This window comes from Dunckerocampus dactyliophorus, chromosome 8, assembly GCF_027744805.1.
Source record: "Dunckerocampus dactyliophorus isolate RoL2022-P2 chromosome 8, RoL_Ddac_1.1, whole genome shotgun sequence".
NCBI lineage: Eukaryota > Metazoa > Chordata > Actinopteri > Syngnathiformes > Syngnathidae > Dunckerocampus > Dunckerocampus dactyliophorus.
The window spans coordinates 7,166,689-7,188,010 of NC_072826.1; the positions used below are offsets into that span (position 1 = coordinate 7,166,689).

Consider the following 21,322-nt stretch of genomic DNA (forward strand, 5'->3'; position numbering starts at 1 on the left):
AAACATACTGTGAAAGTAACTCAAGACATTATGAAGTCAGTGACTGCAGTTCTACACAACTGCAAAACAACAATAACTACGGTAACTATATTGTTAAGTCATACTGTACCTCTCTGACACAAGAATAACTGAACATTATTATTTATCTTGTATTAGATATCATTAGATTGTGGATAAAGGCAAAATGATAATATACAGTATTACATAGATTATCTGTCATTGTCCAAATAATTCTGGACCTGTCTGTACTTCTACTAATACTACAAGATAGTGTTTTCATCTTTTGAATTTTTGTTCACGCCATATTTTTCCCAACACAATTCGCTGAGGTCATAATTGCATATAAAATGTTTTGCTTTTAACTCCAGAGTCCAGAACATTGCAGCTGTCCAAACCATTGTTTCCCAACCTTTACTGAGCCAAGGCATATATTTTACATGAGAAAAGTCTGACGACACACCACCAAACAGAAATCTTGTATGAATTGTATCAGGTGGATACACGGGTTAATTATGGACCTTCTGTCATCTAGTGGAAAAGCGTTGAATTGTTCTGCCTGTCACTATCCAGTAATCCCTGGTTCCATCCATCCATCCATTCATCCATTTCCTATGCCGCTTATCCTCATTAGGGTTGCGGGGGTACGCTGGAGCCTATCCCAGCTGACTTCGGGCGAGAAGCGGGGTACACTCTAAACCGGTCGCCTGCCAATCGCAGGAATCCCTGATTCATTGCAGTTAATTGGTTTCAGACCCGACCATGATAAGTGAGTTTCCACGAAGTAGGATTACTGATTTAAAAATCGAATATTTTTGTAATTACAGCATAGAAAACATGTTTACGATGTTTTAAATGCATTTTTTAACATTATTACAGCCCCCTAGACATGAAATAACACCCCTATACACACCTTTACATTCGAATTACCCAATATAGTGGACATAATCAGAGAAGATAAACTATTTAAGACATAAATAAGACTTGTTAAATAAGACTTGTTTGTGTTTCAGTAAAAGATGTTGGGGGTTCAGAGTTGAGTTTTAGCTTTGAGTGAATTTTGGCTGCAACAGTAGGTTGTGTTATTATTAGGATTATTATTATTGTGCCTGTTGTGAGATAATACAAACATGCAATAAAAGCCTGTTGTTCCGGCGATCAAATCGTGTGTCTCACCAAACATTACAGTAACCTTCCTGACATCTAGTGACTGGTGTAAAATACTACATTGCTCCACGTCTTTCAATGCATCTGCAGGATTCCTTATTTGTATTTTAGTTAATTTTGCCATTTTTATACTTGGAAATGCTTAATTTAAAATACAACAAATTTGTTTGAATATGCATATTCTTGACTAATAATAGGCCGTATTCAAGCAAGAAACAGCATGATTTATGAATGAATATATATTTATATAAGCCGCGGAATTCGAAGCGCGAAGTGGCAAGAGATAACTGTAATAACAAAAACAGATGTGGTATGTTTTTGTATTAAGGAGCAGAATGTTTACATTATGTGTAGATGTCAATGGTCAGAGGGCTTTAAATCATGTGTGCATGTAAATGGACAAGCAAACAAATATATTTGTGTAAAACCATGATAGTGGGAAGCCTCAAAATTTGAACCGCAATGTAGCGAGGGACGACTGTACAAGAGATGAACAAGGTTACATCATTTGTCGTAAATAAATCGGAAATTTTGGGCCAATTAAGTGATGAGTTGGAATCACTGGTCCAAACGATGCACTGCAAGACCCAGTATGCATGTGTAACAACCTTTATTACTTAACAAATTAGTTACATATTGACATATTAACATTAAAAAGTTGGGTCAAAGGCGTAAAAGGACTTTTAGGTGGCGTAGACCAGATTTTCTTCAACGGATGTGTAGCATGCGCTGTAACCAGCAACCCTTTCAACTTTTCAAAAGAATGACTGACTGAAGCATGACCCTGGATCTTAAATAAACACAAAGGAACATTTTCAGACAAGTCTTTGTGAGATAATTGCAAGGCACTAACCATATTCAATGTATGATCCACCCACAATAACTCCCAATCTTTACTCAGACAAAGCAGTATAAGTCAGAGGTTCAGAATTTCCAGGCAGCAATTACAACCATGCCATGCTACAGTGTAATTGTTATCCTGTTTCCAGTAGAAAAAAAATACTTGACCATCCAAAACCTTTCTTCATGCACGGCCTTCCAAAAGGATTTCAAGCAAAGCCTCTAACGAAATATGTCTATAGAAGGAAGGCTACAGCATGGTGGAGTTTTTCTCTGTACCAAAGCGCTAAGGTCCTCTTTTCTCTCTGGTGAGCGTTATGGAGGTCATGGCAGGCTTTCCATGTGTGCAGAATAAAGATTGCGGATTAATCGTTTCCTTTTGAAATATTAATTACTAGAGGGGGATTGTGGGGGACAAACCGACGATATTAGATGACTCAAAACTCTAAATGCTTTGAATCATGTGTAAATTTTATATGGACTTTTTCCGGACTTTATGTATTTTGTTCAGCCCTCCTTTTGAAGAGTATAAGGAACTACAAAGGACTTCACACATGCAAGCATTTGAAAACACCTGCATGAGAGGTTGTCACAGTTTACATGCCGAGGTCTTTTATTTCTAATCATATATTGATGTTCTGATAATTTTGAGATCAGATCACAAAGGAGTTCAAGAAAGTACTATTACTGCACTTCCTCATCAACTTAAAGGGGACCTATTATACAAATTTTCGGGTTCTGGACTCCTATAGAGCAGCTACACACGATAACCCTCACAGAAAGCTTTCTAGGTCTTCCAGACTCCGCGAGTGCTAAGGAGTGCCTGTATTGTCAACAAATGGAATGACAGCAGCCTGACTACAAATTGTCCACTGACAGTACGGTTTAGACCAGCGGCTAAAAGGGTTAAAAGTCTTAAAAAATGAATAATCATTTGTTTTTGCATTTGTTTTGGGGGGTTGGTTTGTGCGTGTTTTGGCATTTACAACATTTTTCTTTTTCAGAATAGGAAATGTATGCAGCATTCATGTATGTGATTGCAACATTAATTTACAGCATTGCATGTGTTTGTCGGCTACAGTAACGGGCCAATAAATGTCGCCCGAGCCGCACTTTGAGCACCCTGGTTTAGATATTAAAACAGATATTGCAGTCCAAAAATAAAGTATCACACTTTGTCAGCCTCCAGGGATTTTAAGTAACATGAGATTGAAAATAAAATAAAAATAACCCCATCATAGTTATTACAGTAGTATTTTAGGGGTGCTTAAATGATATTTAGGGTTAAAGGGCTTGAATACGCCCACACGCTGTTTAGTATTTGTAGAATTCCACACTAATCAACGTTTTTTGTCCAATTCTTGATTGGCTGCGTGGGAATAGGGTGGGGCTACAACCCGGAACTTCTTAACTCGTTTTAATGAAGGCTGTTCTTTGACAGCACATCACATCTTTTTTTTGGTTTGTTTTTTTTCGGAGGTCGTAACTGAGCAAGCACCTCTCCCTTCAGCGCCTTTTGTCTGGTCGACTGTCCCGGAATCAGCCTGACATGTTTGGTCGCAGCTTGAAGAAGAGGGATTCTAAAATATCGGTATGTAGAAAAAATACTTTCTCTGCAACGTTTTTTTCCTTCGAGAAAAGCGTAAAACATCTCATTACCTGGTCATACAACTTTAAAAAAAATTTCATAACCGATTCATTGGTTTGTTTCCCGTTGCTATGGCATCAAATTACAGCTGCTCTGTTTCTGTCACATACCTTAATTCAAATTATTTTGCAACATATGTAAAAGTTCATGTGACAACACGTCCATTGACGGTATTGACTGTAAAATTGAAACGTTTTGAAAGTATTAGCTTTGTTAACTCTATATGTCTACAATTCATTTGTTCATTTGTGTGACATACAGTATATTATATTGCTCTTAAATTTAAAATCCATCCGTCCATCATTACCAATTATTAACAGTGTGCAAAGTGCAAAGAAGCAAAACCTGGAATAAATGTCAGAATTAATTTGCTTTTTTCACACTATAGATTTAAAAAAAACAACTGATTGTCTGTAACCACAACAGACGTGTTAGGTCACCATGTACAATTTGTAAGCCAGTGTTTAAATAGGAACCGACTCCTGTAACTATTTGCTTAGATTCAGTTTATTTGTTGTTTTTACCAAGCTGAGACCAGCTGCTGAAACGCAGAGAGGTCTTCCCTGCTGCACCTGTAAAGAGCAGTGTCCTGGCTTCACTTTGCACAAATGGAGGTAAGCATCACTTTACTTTATGAGCAATAATCACAGAAAATCATTACATTTGTGATGGGTGGTGATGTGCTTGCTATTTCATGCTTGTGGATCTGCACTCACATACACCCCTTACATTTCAGCAGCTGTTTTTATAGTATTGTCCCTTGAGAAGATAGAGACAATACTTTAGAAATGGCACTTGGATATACTTGAGAGTAGTCAGTGTAAAGCTTGTATGTCAGAGCATAATACCTTGACTTCAGAAACTGGACCACATGGTACAGTAGTTTTCCAACACAATAGCGAGCCTAACCACATCTACATTGCCTTGCTGAGAAATATTTGGAGTTAGAGCATAGAAAACCAGTTTAAGGCCTTCTAAATACTTTTTAGAAACATTATTAGAGTCCTCTAGATATTAAATAACACCCCTATTGTCACTTTACGCTTGTATTACCCAATATAGTAAACATAATAACAGAAAATAAGACATTTAAGACAAAAAAAAGGACTTGCGCTTGTTTGCGTAGATATAAATGTGTTCCGGTGCTACAAGAGCAGAGTAGCGGGCGAACAGGAAGTGATGTTGGGCGTTCAGAGTAGGGCTGCAGCTATCGAATATTTTAGTAATCGAGTATTCTACTGCAAATTTTTTCGATTAAATGAATAACATATTTTTACTTGGTGAAAGAGCAATTCTAAATACACAAGGGAAGAGAAAGCATTTCCCCAAATAATTAACGACCAATTGTTTGAATTTTTTAAGATACCGATTTATTTCTTAAATTCACATTGTGCATGGGAACAAACTGTATTTTCTTGGGTCTGATGGGCTGCACGGAACTTTTGAAGGCCGAAAGTATTTTGTGCGTGTGTGTGTCTTGAAAATGTATTTTGACTGTTGCTAAGTGAGATCGCTAGCTAGGTTCCTCTTCCAGCCGTGACTGTCGTCTTTATTTCACACACAAAGTCAGCGGGCATGGGCATCCTAAAACGCAACTTTGGCACACACACACACACACAGCCGCCCGCTAACCCAGCCAGTTTACTGTACACTGGCCATTGCTGTGACTCGCACTCGGTGAAGAGTGTTTTTGCAGACTTACTTCAGGAGGGGGCTCGTTAGTGTTTGTGAGGACATGCCGCCATGAATGAGCTGTCCGCTGGGGAAATATTTCTCTGCACAGAACAATTCAATGTTCCTTTTCCTTACATCTACAGCATTTCATTCTGGATTTCAATTTAGATTGTAGATTCTGTTTTTATTGGCCAATTCCACAATTCCGTTAACACAGAAATTAATTATAGGGTGCCATTCAATCTTCCCGGGCCTTCAAACATCCGCTTCCTTATTCATCATGTGCGTGGGTGACGTAAGCGCGTTGATGACAAAAGTGATTCCTCAAGGCAGAAAAAAAATCCTCAATTATTTTTTGTAATGGAGGTACTCGAATTATTTGAGGAATCGTTGCACCTCAAGTTCAGAGTTCAGTTTTAGCTTGCCGTGGGTTACTGCTGCAACAGTAGTGTTTTTGTTCTGGATTACTGTGGCTGTTGTGAGATAATTCAAACCTGCAATAAAAGCTTTTTGTTCCGGCGATCAAGTATAGTGCTTGTCTGTCTTACTGAACATTACAGTAACATTACAGACACCTAGTGACCAGTATAGAATACTACATATCATTCACAGCGTCTTTGAATGTGTCTTCTGAATGCCTTATATTTGTATTTTAGTTAATTTAGCCATTTTTATGCTTGAAAATGCTTAATTTAGGCCAAAAAATACCTAAAGTGTGCTTCAATATGCATATTTTTGACTAATAATATACTGTATTCAACCACAAAACAACATGATTTATGTATTAATAGATTTCTGAAAAGCCGTTTCGTGTGAAGGTGCAAACTTCAAAGCGCGAAGTGGCGAGGGATGACTGTACTCGCAAAATACAGGGACAAAGTCACCAGGATGGCAAAACTGTTCTTTCTTGTCTTCTTATTCTCTGGCAGACCAGGTGCGTATGAGGTGTTTGAGAAGCAGAGTTACGATGTAATCTACTGTACGGAGTTGGAACGACAAGCTACAGTCACAGACAGTCCCGTTATAATGTGTTCGTGAGTGAGGGCAAACAAGTCGCGTCACAATTAAATAAATGGAAAACACTGATTGTTCTTCCATTTATAGCTGCTTCTATAGAAAACATTAATGCAACAGGGAACATTTGGAACGCATGCATTGTGTACTGTAAAAGAACGTGCTAATGCTATGAAGCACAGGTGGTACAGGTTAGTGTGTGAATGTGTGACTAATGTGTCCAGTTCTGCTCTTGCAATGCTCAACGCAAAGCATCACATTAGCTCTGAAGTCGATCAGTATCAGCCGACTCATATAACCTGCCGAGTATACTGACACTCACATTAGTGTCATGGGAAGTGGGTGTGCTGTGAGCTCTTCGAGTGGCTGAAGCGCAGCTTGTGAAAACAAGAAAACCCCAGAGTACAATATGTACTGGTTACAAATTCCTGCTTGGTGTTGGAGGTAAACAATGAAGTGGTTGGAAAGCGTCGGTCAGCAATTATAATGTCAACAGCGTGGATCAGTCAGAAGAAAGTGTATTGCAAAGCTGTTTATTGTGCTGAGTTTTTCCTCACACCACTGAACAAATAACAGCTTGGTTGTGCCAAGCCAGAACTTATAAACATGGCAACCAAAGGTTTGTCAAATCCACATGGGAGGGTCAGAATCATTTACCCTGCTTTGCTGTTAAAGAAACTATTGTTGGGACAACTGCAGGCACAGGAATGCTGCCTTTAATTGCCTGTCTTTGCCGGCTCACAATAAAATAAACGTTTTCCCCTCAAGCAAACAGGGATCAAATGTTGTCTGTGGACAGAGACTTTAGGAGGCCGGCTGTCTGTTTTACAGCTCCAACAAGTTTTTTGTCCAAGACAAAAAAGAACCTTGCTGGCATCACAAAGAATTTACTACCTCATTTTCAAGATAATATAAACTTGTTTTTGTGTTTTTTGCAGAGGTACAGCATTCATGGTGTGTTGTGGAATGTGGTGGACTTCATGTGACCCTGCAGAGTTTAGAGATAGGAGAGACAGAGTGCAGTTGTGCTCTTAAATGTTCACATAGTGTAGCTCATTGTGTTTGTCTGTGCGGTCAGTGGACAAAGACATTGTAATTTATTTGTATTTTATTCCTACTTCTTTAAAACAATTCCACTGTAACGTTAGTGGTGTATGGGCACACCATCACTTGCATTACTTCACTTATTCACTCACAATTTTACCTAGAAGGTGAATGCAACAAATGTTCTATACGGCTTTTTTCAGGACAGACTGGATAGTATCACATAACACAAAAATGTTTCATAAATATGTCGCGATGGGCCGCACAGTCTCCGAGTGTTTAGCATGTTGGCCACACAGTCAGGAGAGCTGGGTTTGAATCTTTGTGTGGAGTTTGCATGCTCTCTCATGTTTGCGTGTTTTCTTCGGGTCGTCCGGTTTCCTCCCACAGTCCTAAAAGCATGCATGTTCGGGTAATTGGTGACTCTAAATTGTCCATAGGTATGAATGAATGTGAGTTTGTCCATATGTGCCCTGCGATTGGGTGGCGACCAGTCTCCGTCTCTCGCACGAAGTCAGCTGGGATAGGCTCCAGCATACCCGCGACCCCAGTGAGGATAAGCGCCGTAGAAAATGGATGGATTGATGGATGGAAATATGTCACGATAGACGCATAACACAAACTTAAAGAACAGACCTTACTAAGGTCAAATAGTTAACAAAGGTAAAAACTAAATCATGCTGCATGTTTTTTGACTACATTGTGTAAGCTGCAGTTTCTACAATCAGCACCATGCAAAAACTTCAAAATTGTTGTTATTTGGTGAAGGAAAATGTGTACACACAATACATTTGCGTTTGTCTCAAGATATCCATGAACCACTGCACAGACAACAGATGACCATACACTGCAGGCAGGGTTTCTTTGTGCTTCGACGACACTGGGTTCCTTGGGTGTGCAGGGGGCGTGGTGGGACTCAGGCATGTCTGTTATGGTGAGTTGACCAAGTGTGCTCGGGCATTTCCTCTTGCAAGTCAACACAGGAGTTAGTCTGGTGTTGCATATTTAAAATCACCCAGGCCTATACCATTCTCCTGGACCATGTGCTTGTGTGTAAGTATATTGTACTCATTTGGGAGTTTCAGAGCTAACAAGAGTTGATGTGTCCAGGTCAGAATAAAGTCAGAAAAGAGCGTCAGGCTCAGTCCAGAAATATGAACCTTTACTGCACTGCTATTGTATCCAATGGAGTCACATTACTGTTTTACATTCCTCAAATGTTAAACTCAATGCTGAATAAATATTCAAAAAAATCAGTTTTGGATAGTTCCTAAAAGGCAGAGCAGTTGGTGCACATGTAGATGTTGTCTCTGTGCAAACTACTGGCTTGGCATGCATGTAACCGTTTTTTTTTTTTTTGACAAAATTAAACCTGACCATTTACACTTCAGTCAAATGTGGGTTGTTTTATTTCAAATCCACTACAGCGGTGTACAATGACAAAATCCTAAAAACACAGAATACTCGTGGATGCAAATGTATGTGTCAGTGTAACTCAGGAAGGCCACTTGGCTGCTTGAGGCGGGCTGGGAACAGAGTACGTTTTTTTCTTCAACAACACACTCCCTCTGAATTATTAATGCTTGGCTTTAGCTTGATTGAGTTGCATTGAGCTAATGACTGTCATTACCAGGTTTATTACCAGGAGTCTTGAGTGTAAATGTGCTATGCGATAGGGACGGATCACATGGCGCTCTTCTTCTCAACGCTGCGTTGTTTTTAGAGCTGTGCCTAAAAGGTCACACTTGACCTGTTGGCTAGAGGTTGGTGGGTTCAGACGTGAAAACTACAGACTACTGTACGGGGGGGAGGGGTTTAAGCCATGGGATATTGCCATTTGCAGATCCTTCATTTCCTTCATCCTGCAGCTCAACTGCTGCTAAGAATTCTTTTAAAAGTGCAGGTTTACTTCAGTGTGTGTACGAGATGTGACTGGCGCTGGACAAAGCTTGCCCCAGTATGCAGCATGTCCTTAGCTGAAAGGTAAACTGCCAAAAAGAAGTATACAAGGAAGAAGGATGGCTGCAGTAGCACAGAGAGGATTGAGGTTGAGCTTTAACCCAAGCCTGAATGGCTTCCTGACGTCTGTCCCCTCGGTAACCCAGTGTGATCTACATAACACAGCCAGGCCTGCTATTCATTGTGTTAACAAGATGGCCTGGCAAATAAACCTGTCAGGACGCCAAGGGACATGAATGGGTTTCAGCTATCTGGGCGCAGAAAAAGAAGAATCCGTTGGAGGAGGTGGGGGGTAGTGGGTGAGGAGAGACACCAGAAGCCACTGGTGGTCGGCGCCACACAATAGATACTTTGCAGATTTATTGCTAAAGCTGTGTGTCCATTGGCAAGGAGGTGGTAAGCCTTCTCGCTGGATAGATTCTTTCTGTAATAGGACAAAAACACTCGCTGGTCTGTTGTCTCCTCCAAGGGCTTGTCTTGCAGCACATCTGCAGTGGCTGGTAGCATGTCTACAGTATAGGCCAGGAGGAAAATAGCTTGTTCTGGACAGTTTGCTGTGAAAGAGTAGATGTACAAGCCAGTGTTAGATTTTGACTATTGCAATTTGATTGATGATGTGAGTTAAAACAGACTGGGGACTGTGTAGCCTTATATCATACTTTGACCTTTGGTCTCTGGACAATGTTGTCCTGAATCTTATTGTATTACCACATTCTGACCAGCTCATTGATGATTTTTGTCCTGTCTGTTATTTTGTGTAGTTCCCCTCATCATGTCATTCTCTCTGTTGTATGAGTGCACATTACTAAAGTGAAGACTGAAGACTCATTGAATTTGTCCTCTGCATGGCTGTCATGGAAACAAGGTTGGCTTTAGCTCCTAGTTACATGCGATCCGGAGTGGCTGGTCAGCCAGCTTCTGAATTCCAATGAACGCCTGGCATCGGAATTCCAGAGCAAGTAATATGACAGAGACTTAAATTTAAATTTCATATCATATTTGTAGTTTCTGTCTATTTTATGTCCTCTTTCAACTGGATTACTTTGAAAAGTACACGCACTTGCCAGAATGAATACATAATCTGAGACTTATTATTGTGTGGTTGAATTGATTGTTGATTAACAGGGTCTTCAAGCAATCAAGGCAAAATGGACTTCAATATTTGCAGCTCAAATATTGATTCATTTGAGTTGTTGGCACCAGCATCTCTCAAGCATGAATAATGACACTAACAGACCTGCCAATCTTGAAGAAACTGTATGAGTAGTCCCTCACCCCGTGTGCCTTGTGCTACAACATCCATGCAGAGCTCTTCTTTGGCTCAACTGGCAGCATCTTGTTAACACCAATTGATTGATTGTTAATATTCCCCATAGTTGCTCAAGGGATATAGTCAAAGGCCCTAGTAGTTTGTAGTGCTGTATAATTACACTGTGTTTCACGGAAAAGTGTGTCACGGGTATTTACCCATTTTATGTAACTATGTGACAACTATGTGGCAGTGCATGTGTGAGATGATTGCATGCGGAAGAGTCCTCCTAACAACAAGTTTGCTAAGATGGATATCACTGGGCGTCTTATCTACATGGCGGGCTCCAAATTTGTAACTGGAAACTCAAAGTGTTGGGTTACTCCATTGCTCTGGGTTTGTAATGGCTTTGGTTACCGTCAGTATAGAAATTTGTATAAGCCAAGTACGACTATCTGATTGTGACAGCACTGTTACATTTTCATTACATTCCTGATGGTATTTGATGATTCTTTTTATTTTAATTTATTAGTTGCTCCATTCATCATATATTTATTGAAATTTATTGTTAAATGATGAAAGTCATACAGTCCCTTTGTTGGAGAGGGTTAAAGGATATTCAATATGCTCTCCTAAACATTCAATGAACTCCACCCATCAGTCATTCTGCTTGCCTCTAAACTGACCAGCAGGAGGCAAACTTGTCTAACATATTAAAGCTAAAGTTAAGTTCTCCCAGAAGGAATGTAAATGGCCTCATGTAAAGGTGGGTGCCAAAACAAACAGACAAAATGTGTACATCAGCGGAGCCGTGTTTTATTTCTCGCTTCTGACATACAGGATCTAATAGAATTTTTGTCATGACATACATTCAGTATCAGTGCATTAATGCATTCTGCACATTAGAAACCAATGACTCACACTCACTAGAATTGCTGTTTTAGCTGCAAAGTGCATGTGTCTGTGCCAGATTTGCAGTATTCCAAAATCACCGTATTGCCTTTCACATACTTGAGCTTTATTGTATCGGACAGCTGTGTAAGCTGTGTAAGAAGCCCTCTGGAAGCTTCTGCATTCATTCCAGTTCCTTCCAGTTGACCCACGTCTGCAGTATTTTTTGCCACTCCTCTCAAGGTCATCTCTAACAGGTGCTCATACATTTGCAATAGAAGCAAAATATATTAGAGAGCTCTGGTTGTTGGTTTTTTTTTTAATCAGTTAAAGTTAGTCTCATGTCTAAGCTAATGTGCAAAACAATATTGTCAAACAATATTCAGTGGGAATCATGTCGGGATGGACTTTTTGGTCATTTTATTTGAAATGTATTTATTGATTAATTGTTTCTTGAAATAGCCCTGCAATTGACTGGCGGCCAGTTCAGGGTGTAACCCGCCTCGCCCGAAGTCAGCTGGGATAGGCTCCAGCATAACCCCGCGACCCTAATTAGATAGAAAATAGATGGATGAAGTTTATCTTGAAATAATTATGGTAAAATGTTGTGTACTGCTTGGTTGCAACCAGCAGGGGCGCTGTTGGTTGAGTGTGGTTTGTTTTTATCAGCTATTGAAAGTTACACTATGTCCATATTATGTAAACTCTTCCAGGCAAAATGAATCTGTTTAATGCAACACTTGTATTGAAACAGAAGTTAAGCACATTCAGAAAGAGATACTCCTATTCCATTATAAATAATCTAACAAAAAAAGTTAATGATTAATAATTTTTTTCACAGTTAATCGTGGAAATATGATCAAATGCCCAACCATAGATTCAAGATGTCAGACGTGCTGAGGAGGGTTCACTGCAAAACAAAGTTAACCAGAGAGGGAATTAGTGACATGTCATTCATAAAATCTATAAACATTTAGCAAAAAGTAATACCTTAATTAAATGATCACTTAAAAAAAAAAACGTTTGGCACTTGACATGAATGGTTGACACTAGCTTATAAGCACACTTCTGTAATTGCCCCTTAACTTGCAAAGCTAATTCACCCAGATTTTTGCCCTGGTGCTGATCCATGCCTAAATGAAGGCTTAGTGCACTAAGTTGCCTTTGAACTGTCATTGAGAATAAAGAGATACAGCCTTGTTGCTGACATTTGCACAGCAAGGTAGCGCTTACTGCACACAGGCCTTCAACTCCACCCCAGTAAGAGAGTTAATTCATGTCATCATGACTGCTTCCTCCCTGAGAGCCTGTGCATGCTGTCTTTTTACAGATGTAAAAGTATTTAGCATTTGGTTTCTTCCCTGGATGCAGGCGTATCTTTTACACAGAAGGGAATGAAAACCATTTATCAATGGTTCATCAGAGCGTTCACTTTGTTTGAACACCTGCTTGCCTTCATTCTCATTCAGATCCTGATGTAGATCCCCCAGCGCACTCCCTCCAAGTGTATGCACGGGAAATACTGTAAATCCAATTAATCTGTTCAACACACCCAGAGATATGAACAAAAAACATATTTTATAGAGAATAATTAAAGATTTACATGCAAAAAACAACGTGAAATACATTAAAGTGATGAATAAAGAGGGAGGAGGGGAAGGGGCGGAAGAGCCACACGGATGCTGTTTCACTTTAGCCCGTTACAAACAGCACTTTAAAGAGTGGACGGTCAGAGCTGTATACTTGCTGACTTGAACTTGATTGTAAACTTCAGCAGCAGGTCCGATTCATCATTACACACTCTGACCACTCACTTTCTGTAATGTGTCACCCTTAACCCGTTCCCCTGCCTGTGTTAAAAGGATCCTACCTTCACATTACAATCCAATCGCAGCAGACGCTACCTCCATACTTGGCTAAAAGTTCTTTCTTAAATTCAATAGTGTTTCTCACCTTTTTTCGTCAAGGTTCTGGCACTTGCAACTTTTTTTTGGCACCCGGGTGGGTTATTTTACAGCTGTAATAAAAAAAGCACACAGAACACTCAGAAATACGCAGTTCGCCTTATCAGCGGAACGCACACATTGCTTATTACGAGGTAGAAAGGAGACTGAAACTGAGTTTTTATTGTTCTGTGTGCATTCTGTGGACAAATAAACCACACACATAAACACACACAATAAAGATAATTAAATGATTCCAGGGCTGGAATCTGTCTATAGTGACTGAATTCTAGAAGAACCACTATCCATACTTCACAAAGACTGAATAACCAACGCATAGGTGTGTTGTTTGGGCACTGTTTGGCTGTACAATAACTGAGACAGTGTACGAAAACCAAGGCGTACTTTTGTCAATAATTTTCATTGAAAACCGAGTCCATCCTCCAAAAACCATGGCATATGAAAACCGAGGTTCCACTGCATAAACTTTTAGATACATGAAGATCGTACCACCACATTTTCTCACATCCAATTCTGTAGTATAAACCAGTAAATGTGGACTGGCTCTGTAGTTGAATAAATGCATTTATGTCAACAAGGCGAGGCATGTCTAAAAATCCTCTTACATCTCAATTGTCCCACTCCCGTCAGCTTTGATCAGTTGCATATTATATTTTATCAGTAGCTATCTAAGATGATCTGTTCCCCAATATCTTGGCATTAAGCAATATTCAATGTTTTCTACGTGCACCACCCTATCGCCTCTCCTGCATCCATCCATGTATTCCTTCAAACATCCTGTGTAAAGATGTGGTTCATCAAGGGTTAAGCGCCACTTCAAAGATATTTTCTCCTCCCCCCTCACTGTCTCTGACAATCAACACACTACTCATGTGTCTATGTGCAGGGAATTTGATGATCAGAGTGGTAAAAATTCGTCATGGATTTCACAGAAAATTAGAATAGCATACAGCTTCTGGAGCACCTTATTTGTGGCCATTGCAGCAAGTGTCTGTTCCTGCAATCAGCATTGCGCTCTGATAAGAATTCGGCTGTAGAGGTCAATGAATGGCCTTTATTGTGAAGCCATATATAAACACAAAAGTCTGTCATTACTGTCACTCTGTCACACTCTGTGTGTCCTTTTTTTTTTTTTTGAAAGACTTCACATCCCACTGAAAGCACAGCTTCATTTGTCCAAACAGTGACTGAATAGCTTGATGACGCGGCCGTGTTCAAGAATTTGATTGCTTTATTGATCCGGCATGTGAAATTATTATTGATTAGCATACTGACCTGAAAGAATAGACTGTTGCTGAATACTGAAGAGCCACTCAATCTAAGAGCATTAAGAACAAAAACAAGATATTGATTGAATCTATTTGGACTTCTTCTTTGGACCAAACTGAATCAGAGCCTTTTAGTGTCATCGTGTTTCACCTGTCTGTCTCTCCCTCCCCCACGTCTGTCACTTTTTGATATTCTGTCATCTGCAGAGTGGGTGAAGTGTCTTGATTCTGTACACTTTTCTGGATGAGTCAAACCCGCCTCTGATTGGCTAAATGAGCAGGCACATCCTTTTTTGCGTTTGTGTGTGTAAGCGTGTAGGTGGGTGGTTGTGTGTGCATATTAAAAGCTGAGGCTTTTAAGAAGCCTGCATTTCATGGATGAAAGAGTGGGGTGGATTTAATTGCCAAGTTTAACAGGTAGTGATTCTATCAAGTAATCTGAGTACAAAAGGAGTTCAGGGTGACAGGAAGCAGGAAATGGGAAAAAAATGCTCTGAGGCATTGCCAATTTCCTCTGATCTGGGGAGATAAATATCACTGATTTGACTTGATTGTGCTCAATTGTGTTTAAATGTTCTTCTGAATCCATTCATTTTACTTCTCTTTCACTGGGCTAGAAAACACTGTCCATTATATGTCATTTAAAATAAGCTTTTGATAGTGACTTGCAATAGAAGGTTTATCAAAAGTGAAAATAATAATATTACACTCAGTAAACCATGATAACAGCACATCTCATATAATTCTGTCACTGTTACACCCTCCTTTGATTTCGTCCTTAAAGGGGACCTATTATACTCATTTTTGGGGCCTTTGTATTGAGTTCTGGACTGCTATAGAGCAGCTACACACGATAACCCGCACAGAAAGCTTTCTAGATCTTCCAGATTCTGCACCTCTTCCTGCAGTGTTTCCTTGGGTTTCCTGCCTCCCACCCAAACGGTCTGTGTAATTTACTACACACCCAGTCCTCTTCAGGGTGACCGTGCCTTTTCGTCCCGGCTCCGTACTGTAGTGTTTTTGTATTCTTGTTCAAACATATTTCTGCAGTACTCCTCTTGTTGCAGTCCTCCTCCTTCAAACCAGAGATTCATTTACAAGCTAGCATGACACAGGTGACACGGCAGGAGGAGATTGATTGACAATGGTCTACAGCCAATCAGGACGCTGAAAACAATGGGCGGTGCAGATGGACGAGATGGGGGAAGAGTGAGACACAATGCAATTCTTATTAAAGGGCCAGGCTCGGCCTGTAACAGCGTTCATATGCTGTAATAAAAAAAAAAACAACATCTAAAAAAATTACGCGAATCCACGAAAGGTGAACAGCGATAGAGCGAGGGAACACTGTACTGAGAACTTCCTCAGCAGTCCTTTGTCACATAACATTTGTATGCAAAGCCATGTCATCCTGGTTGACCGTGACCATGAGTTTGACTAAAGTTTGAGGCGCCTGAGTAGGAGAACAAAATAAGTCGCTCTGCTGAATCAAAAGGCTGTTGTATTCATGTCAGAGGTCACTTTTAAACCATCAAATCCCATGTTTTCTACTATAATCCTCTGTCCTGTGGCTTTCCCACCCCACACAGCTCATCTCGGACCAACCAGAGTACAGACATCCCTGAAGGGCTTTCACATACATGGACAGGTTATACAAGTTGTCATCACAATAGTGAATCCCTTTAATGTGTTAATATGAAGGCCACACCAATTGGAATGCTGTTGTCTTCACACATATATGGACAGAAGTACTGTATACGGATGCTTGGCCAAGTAAATATGGAGTTACTCCTCTTTACAACATTATTAGGAAGATTCTACAATATTTTGCAGCGTAAATCAACCCCTGACAAATTATTTAAATAAGATTAAGGTTAGATTAAGATTTCGTACGCCACAATTTTTGTATGATTCAGTTTTCGTCGAAAATTTTTGGTAAAATTTTGCCTCGGTTTAGCATATTGCGTGTGATAAGCTAGTCCGTTTGCCCTGTACTGTATCGTGGTCCACTGTCCGTGCATTTTAATTGAGTATGATTGCTGTATGACCAGCCATGGGGCCATAGAAACACTATTGAATTTGACCTCGCCAGGATGTATGGGAAGTCTGCATCAACAATAAGTTCCATCCATTCGTCATTTATAATTGTTTCACATTCGTTCTTGTTGCGTGTCTAACTATACTTATTCTCTATAAAATTTTGTTTTGTTAATATTCTTGGGTGATTGGAACAGATGAATTGGATTTTTCCCATGGACCTTTTGGAGCAAATTAATGGCAAAAACTGAGGTTCGACTGTAGTTAAGTTTTGTCACTGCGCCTGTGTCCAGTATGGTGTGCATCACGTGTTTTTTTTTTTTTTTACTTGTCTTCATATTTTGTTTTTATTAGATTTGAGTCAAATTTGGGTTTGTACCAGTCTCACGGGTTGTACTATAGATACTAAAAGATTGTGAATCATCATATAGCCTCAAGCCAATGCAACACCTGTTCCCCCAAAAGGTTAATGAGACCATTGATAAATCAGCATCATTATGCACTTGCAACAATAAAGAATTTAAGCCAATAAAGCGACCAGAAGGTTTATGCAGTAATCTGCAATATGTATTTACAGTTATTTGATCTCACCATCTTTGGAAGCATGCAGGAGGCAGACACACACCCACAGACACACATTTACCCATCATTCCCCCCACCGAGTGAATCACTCATTTGGTGTGGAGATCAAAGACTCCAATATTTACAAGTGGGCTTGGGGTGTAATTTGTTTCTCAGCGGATTCGGACGAAATTATTCCCAGCCTGCCCTTTCATTTATCAATGAGTTTATTTATTCATCTGCTCAAACCAAACCCCTTCTATCTCATTATGGCCCGGGTTTGATGCCCTTGCCGAGCAGACACTAAGTGATATATAATGAGCGTTGTGCAAGCACACTCAGAGTGAAATGTAAATTGTTTGCCTGCAGCTTTGTTGATGAAACAGGAGGGAGACTGAGTGGATAACCAAGCAGAGAACGGAAAGTCCTATCGCCTGTCATGTGGGAACACCGAGCTCACACAGCCTGCGTTCGAGCTTGCATGTTTTTAAGCTCCCATCTGGTTGTCCTCGAATGTGTTTTAGGGGCGTTTTCATTTTCTTAGATCATTTTAAGACCACATTTGATCCATGGCTGCGGGAAATGATGACCCAGTTGTTTCCTGAACACTTTTTTAGCCTAGTTCCGCCTATTGTGTGTGATTGCTAAATGAGACTTAATTGGTTTGTAATGGAAATCGGGAGATTGTTGACATGGGGTATACTGTGCATGAGGGATGCACTCTTCTCCTTGACTGTCATTAGTTTCCTCACACAGGTGGCATATGTAGCGTGTGTGTGAGGTGTCAGGTATAAGTGCTTGTGTGTGAGCAACAACAGGTGCTAGATGCAAGGAAATCATTATTTAACTCTGTAGAAGCAGGTGTAGCCCACACAACACCATATGGATCTGTGTGTTTGTGTGTGTGAGCTTATGCATACACACACTGCCACACGTGCTTCCCCGTGCCTGATGAAAGAAAAGGGCTTCAGCATAGTTTAAACCTGCAATATTTAATAGCTTGACACCTGAACCAGAAAGCGTGCCTCAGTTCATACCCAGTCTGTTGTTCACAAATGACCACAATGTAAGATGTAATGGAGATCTTGTATTGTGTATTGAGAGTAACATTACACTTTGACCATGTTTTTCTGAAGCTTAATCTGCATTAGTCACTCGGTTGATTGCTCAGGTGAGAATCTTTTCAGCACAAAGGAAGACCTTTGTGCCTGAATTATGCTCCAGCGACACGGAGGCAGCGTAAGTGATGCCAGTTGGCTCCGCCTACTCCAAACCCTCCAACGGAGCTTGACGTGCAGCTCCAAAAAACATCTCTCTCTGCGGACCGCAGAGCTGTGATTGGTCGGCTTTGGTTTGCACATCATTTCAGGTTCTTCCCTCTCGCGGAAGCAACTAATAATCTGATGTGACAAAAGAAACAATGGAGCAAGTTGAGGAGCATCTGAGCCAAAAAGTTGGCAAATATACATAATACGTTAGTTTTATGTGGATGTTGCAGTGTCACATTGTTTTCTACTACACTGGAAGCTAAATAGCGAGTCAAACAGAAGCGAGAGTTGTGGTTGCCCACTCTCGGGAAAACACTGCTCCTAGCATTTTGGTGGTGAATTGCACGTCAAGCGCTTGCCCCTGGCCAAAGACCTATTAATGACGAAGTGACTTTGTGTGCATGTGTGTGTGTGTGTGTATTCTTCCAACTATGTCATAACGGTGCACATGTAGGGTCTGTTCACACGGAAACATTTCTGGGTTGTTGGTTTTTTTTTGGCGGGTTGAAAAAAATTTGCATCCGCGCTGTGTCAGATTAAAAAGTAGTTGCATCCAGACAGGAACAGATCTCTGGGTGAAAACGATGTAACACATAGGGTACACCTACCTGTGGCGCAGAACCACGTGACACCAAAACCACGGAAGAAGAAACAACGCATGCGCATAAAGACCGTCGTCTTCCGCTTTCCAAGGCTTGTCTAGACTGATGACAAATTGGAATTACTGCTGCGAGTCATTTTGAAGCATAAGACAAAAATTATCAGGAGAATGTCGACTGGTAAGTCATGCTAGTCAGAGTATTCAGATATTTTGTCGGCTTGTCTCTTCTGGTGACGTGATGACGACGGGGCATTGACGTCATCGTTTTCACAAAGTAGCATTGTGCTTGTCTACACGGCAATGACAAGCCGGTGTCTGGAGATTTTCTAACTGTGGAAGCCGTTTAAAAAAAAAAATGGATGAACGGTTGAAATGATAAAATAGATTGCCGTTTTGACATTAAAACATTTCTGTGTGGACAGCCTCATGTAGTCATCTATTACGAAGCAGTTTGTCTGCACTGAGCTGGAAATTCCCCGTCGAAAGGACAGAAAAATCACACGTCTTGATAGCAGCGAGCATCTCTGGACGGATTTGGTCAAGCTACTGGAGAGTGAGCACAACAGAGACTGCACTATCAGTACCCAGGCACACACACATGCATGCAAAACACTCCTGTGGAGTATTGCTTGCGTTCTTTTGACCGCACCGTGATTTTATTACTGCTGAAATGGTGTTTCTTCACTGTCACAACACTGCTGGCTTATTGATATAGGACTGTGTTCTTGTCAAACGCTGTTATTATTGCACAATATGGTTTAATGGAACATCTGTTAAATAAGCTCCTTTTAAGAGAGTTTGGTGATAAATTCAACCACTAACTGAATCTTGCTTGAATGAATCTGTGTGTTGTAGTCGTTCATCACTGAGATTTATAAAAATATAAAGATTACTTTTTTTTGGAGTTTCTCTGGACTGTTTGTTAAACTGTCACAGTTTAATGTCAAATTTTGCTTTGTTAAAGTTCCCACTGGAGTTGAGATTTTACTGGTGTGTGGCAGCAACATGCAAATGCTGTGCAAACAAATATGAAGAGGGAGAAACAGATGCAGATCGAGGTTGTGCTTTGTTTACCTCTGTCTACCTCTGGTTTCAATGGATGTGTGAATGGACAGTGGTTTATCTTACTACTTACGGACTGTATGAATTTTTATTACTTGCTGGTGTGTGAGTATGGGAGGTGACTGCCTAACTAGAAGTTGACTATTGCACTAATCCTTTGGGTGCCATCTGCTATTTGACCTCCTCCTTATTGTCACGCTCCCAGCCTCTGTGGGTTGTTTGTGTGTGTGCATGCCCAATAAAGTGCTGTGTTTGTTTGTGTGTGCAGACCAAGAGTGTCAGTCAGACTGCAAGGACCAGACGAGGAAAGGCGGGGGCGGAGGATGAGGTCATTAGCAAGGCCCAGTGTAGAGCTTGTTTAGGGTTAATAAGGTCGTGCTCCTGTCAGAGGTGCACATGTGGGACTTGTTTGAGTCCAGAGGTAACCCTGACTTAAAGGACAGCTAGTTTTGGGGTCTACTTGCTAAGTGGCCATTCGTCATGATCGGATTTCTGACTGCATTCATTCGTTGATGAAGGGCCTCGGTCTTAGGTTATGCTTTTCAGAAAGTGATCACAGGTATATTTATTGAGCTAAAAAAAACAATCTCCTGCTGATTACAACAGTTTTTGTATTTGTTTTTTTCCAACTTTTTTCCAACTTTTTCTGGGGGCATCATTGACAAACAATTCAATACTGTTCTAATGTTTATTTTTTTTCCCCATTGTCTGATTAAAATTTAGCTGGTATCATACCAGACGTTAAGTATGTTTTTTTGGCGCTTGACTTGATTCTGTGCTTTCACAAAGCTCTTTGGGTACCATGATGAAGTAAGTAAAATATAAACATTATTTCTTTGATAATTACACTGTATAACTTGCTAAAGTCTCGTGAGAATGGACTGTTTGTACTGTACTAATTGGTGCACTAATTGGGTCAGTGTAAAGTGGAATTATAGAAAACCATGCAGCAGGGTAGGTTGATACTGGAAGAAAGCTTTATTTTAGTAAGCTTGACGTCAATTGCCTTCATGAATCAGCTTCAAACCTTTGAGGGAATGTATGTTCATCCAAATACTATTTTGATTCTCTGCAGTGT

At 40.3% G+C, this 21,322-nt stretch overlaps 1 protein-coding gene across 1 annotated transcript in view; it reads left to right on the forward strand.

Annotated features, from left to right (window-relative positions):
• The first annotated feature begins 3,448 nt into the window (after positions 1-3,448).
• Positions 3,449-21,322, forward strand: part of prickle2b (prickle homolog 2b) — a 95,979-nt gene continuing 78,105 nt past the window's right edge. Inside the window, exons 1-2 of the mRNA XM_054785273.1 lie at positions 3,449-3,595; positions 4,181-4,266. Of these exons, the coding sequence (XP_054641248.1) occupies positions 3,554-3,595; positions 4,181-4,266 (128 nt within the window). The 5' untranslated portion in view covers positions 3,449-3,553. The remainder of the gene's footprint in view (positions 3,596-4,180; positions 4,267-21,322) is intronic.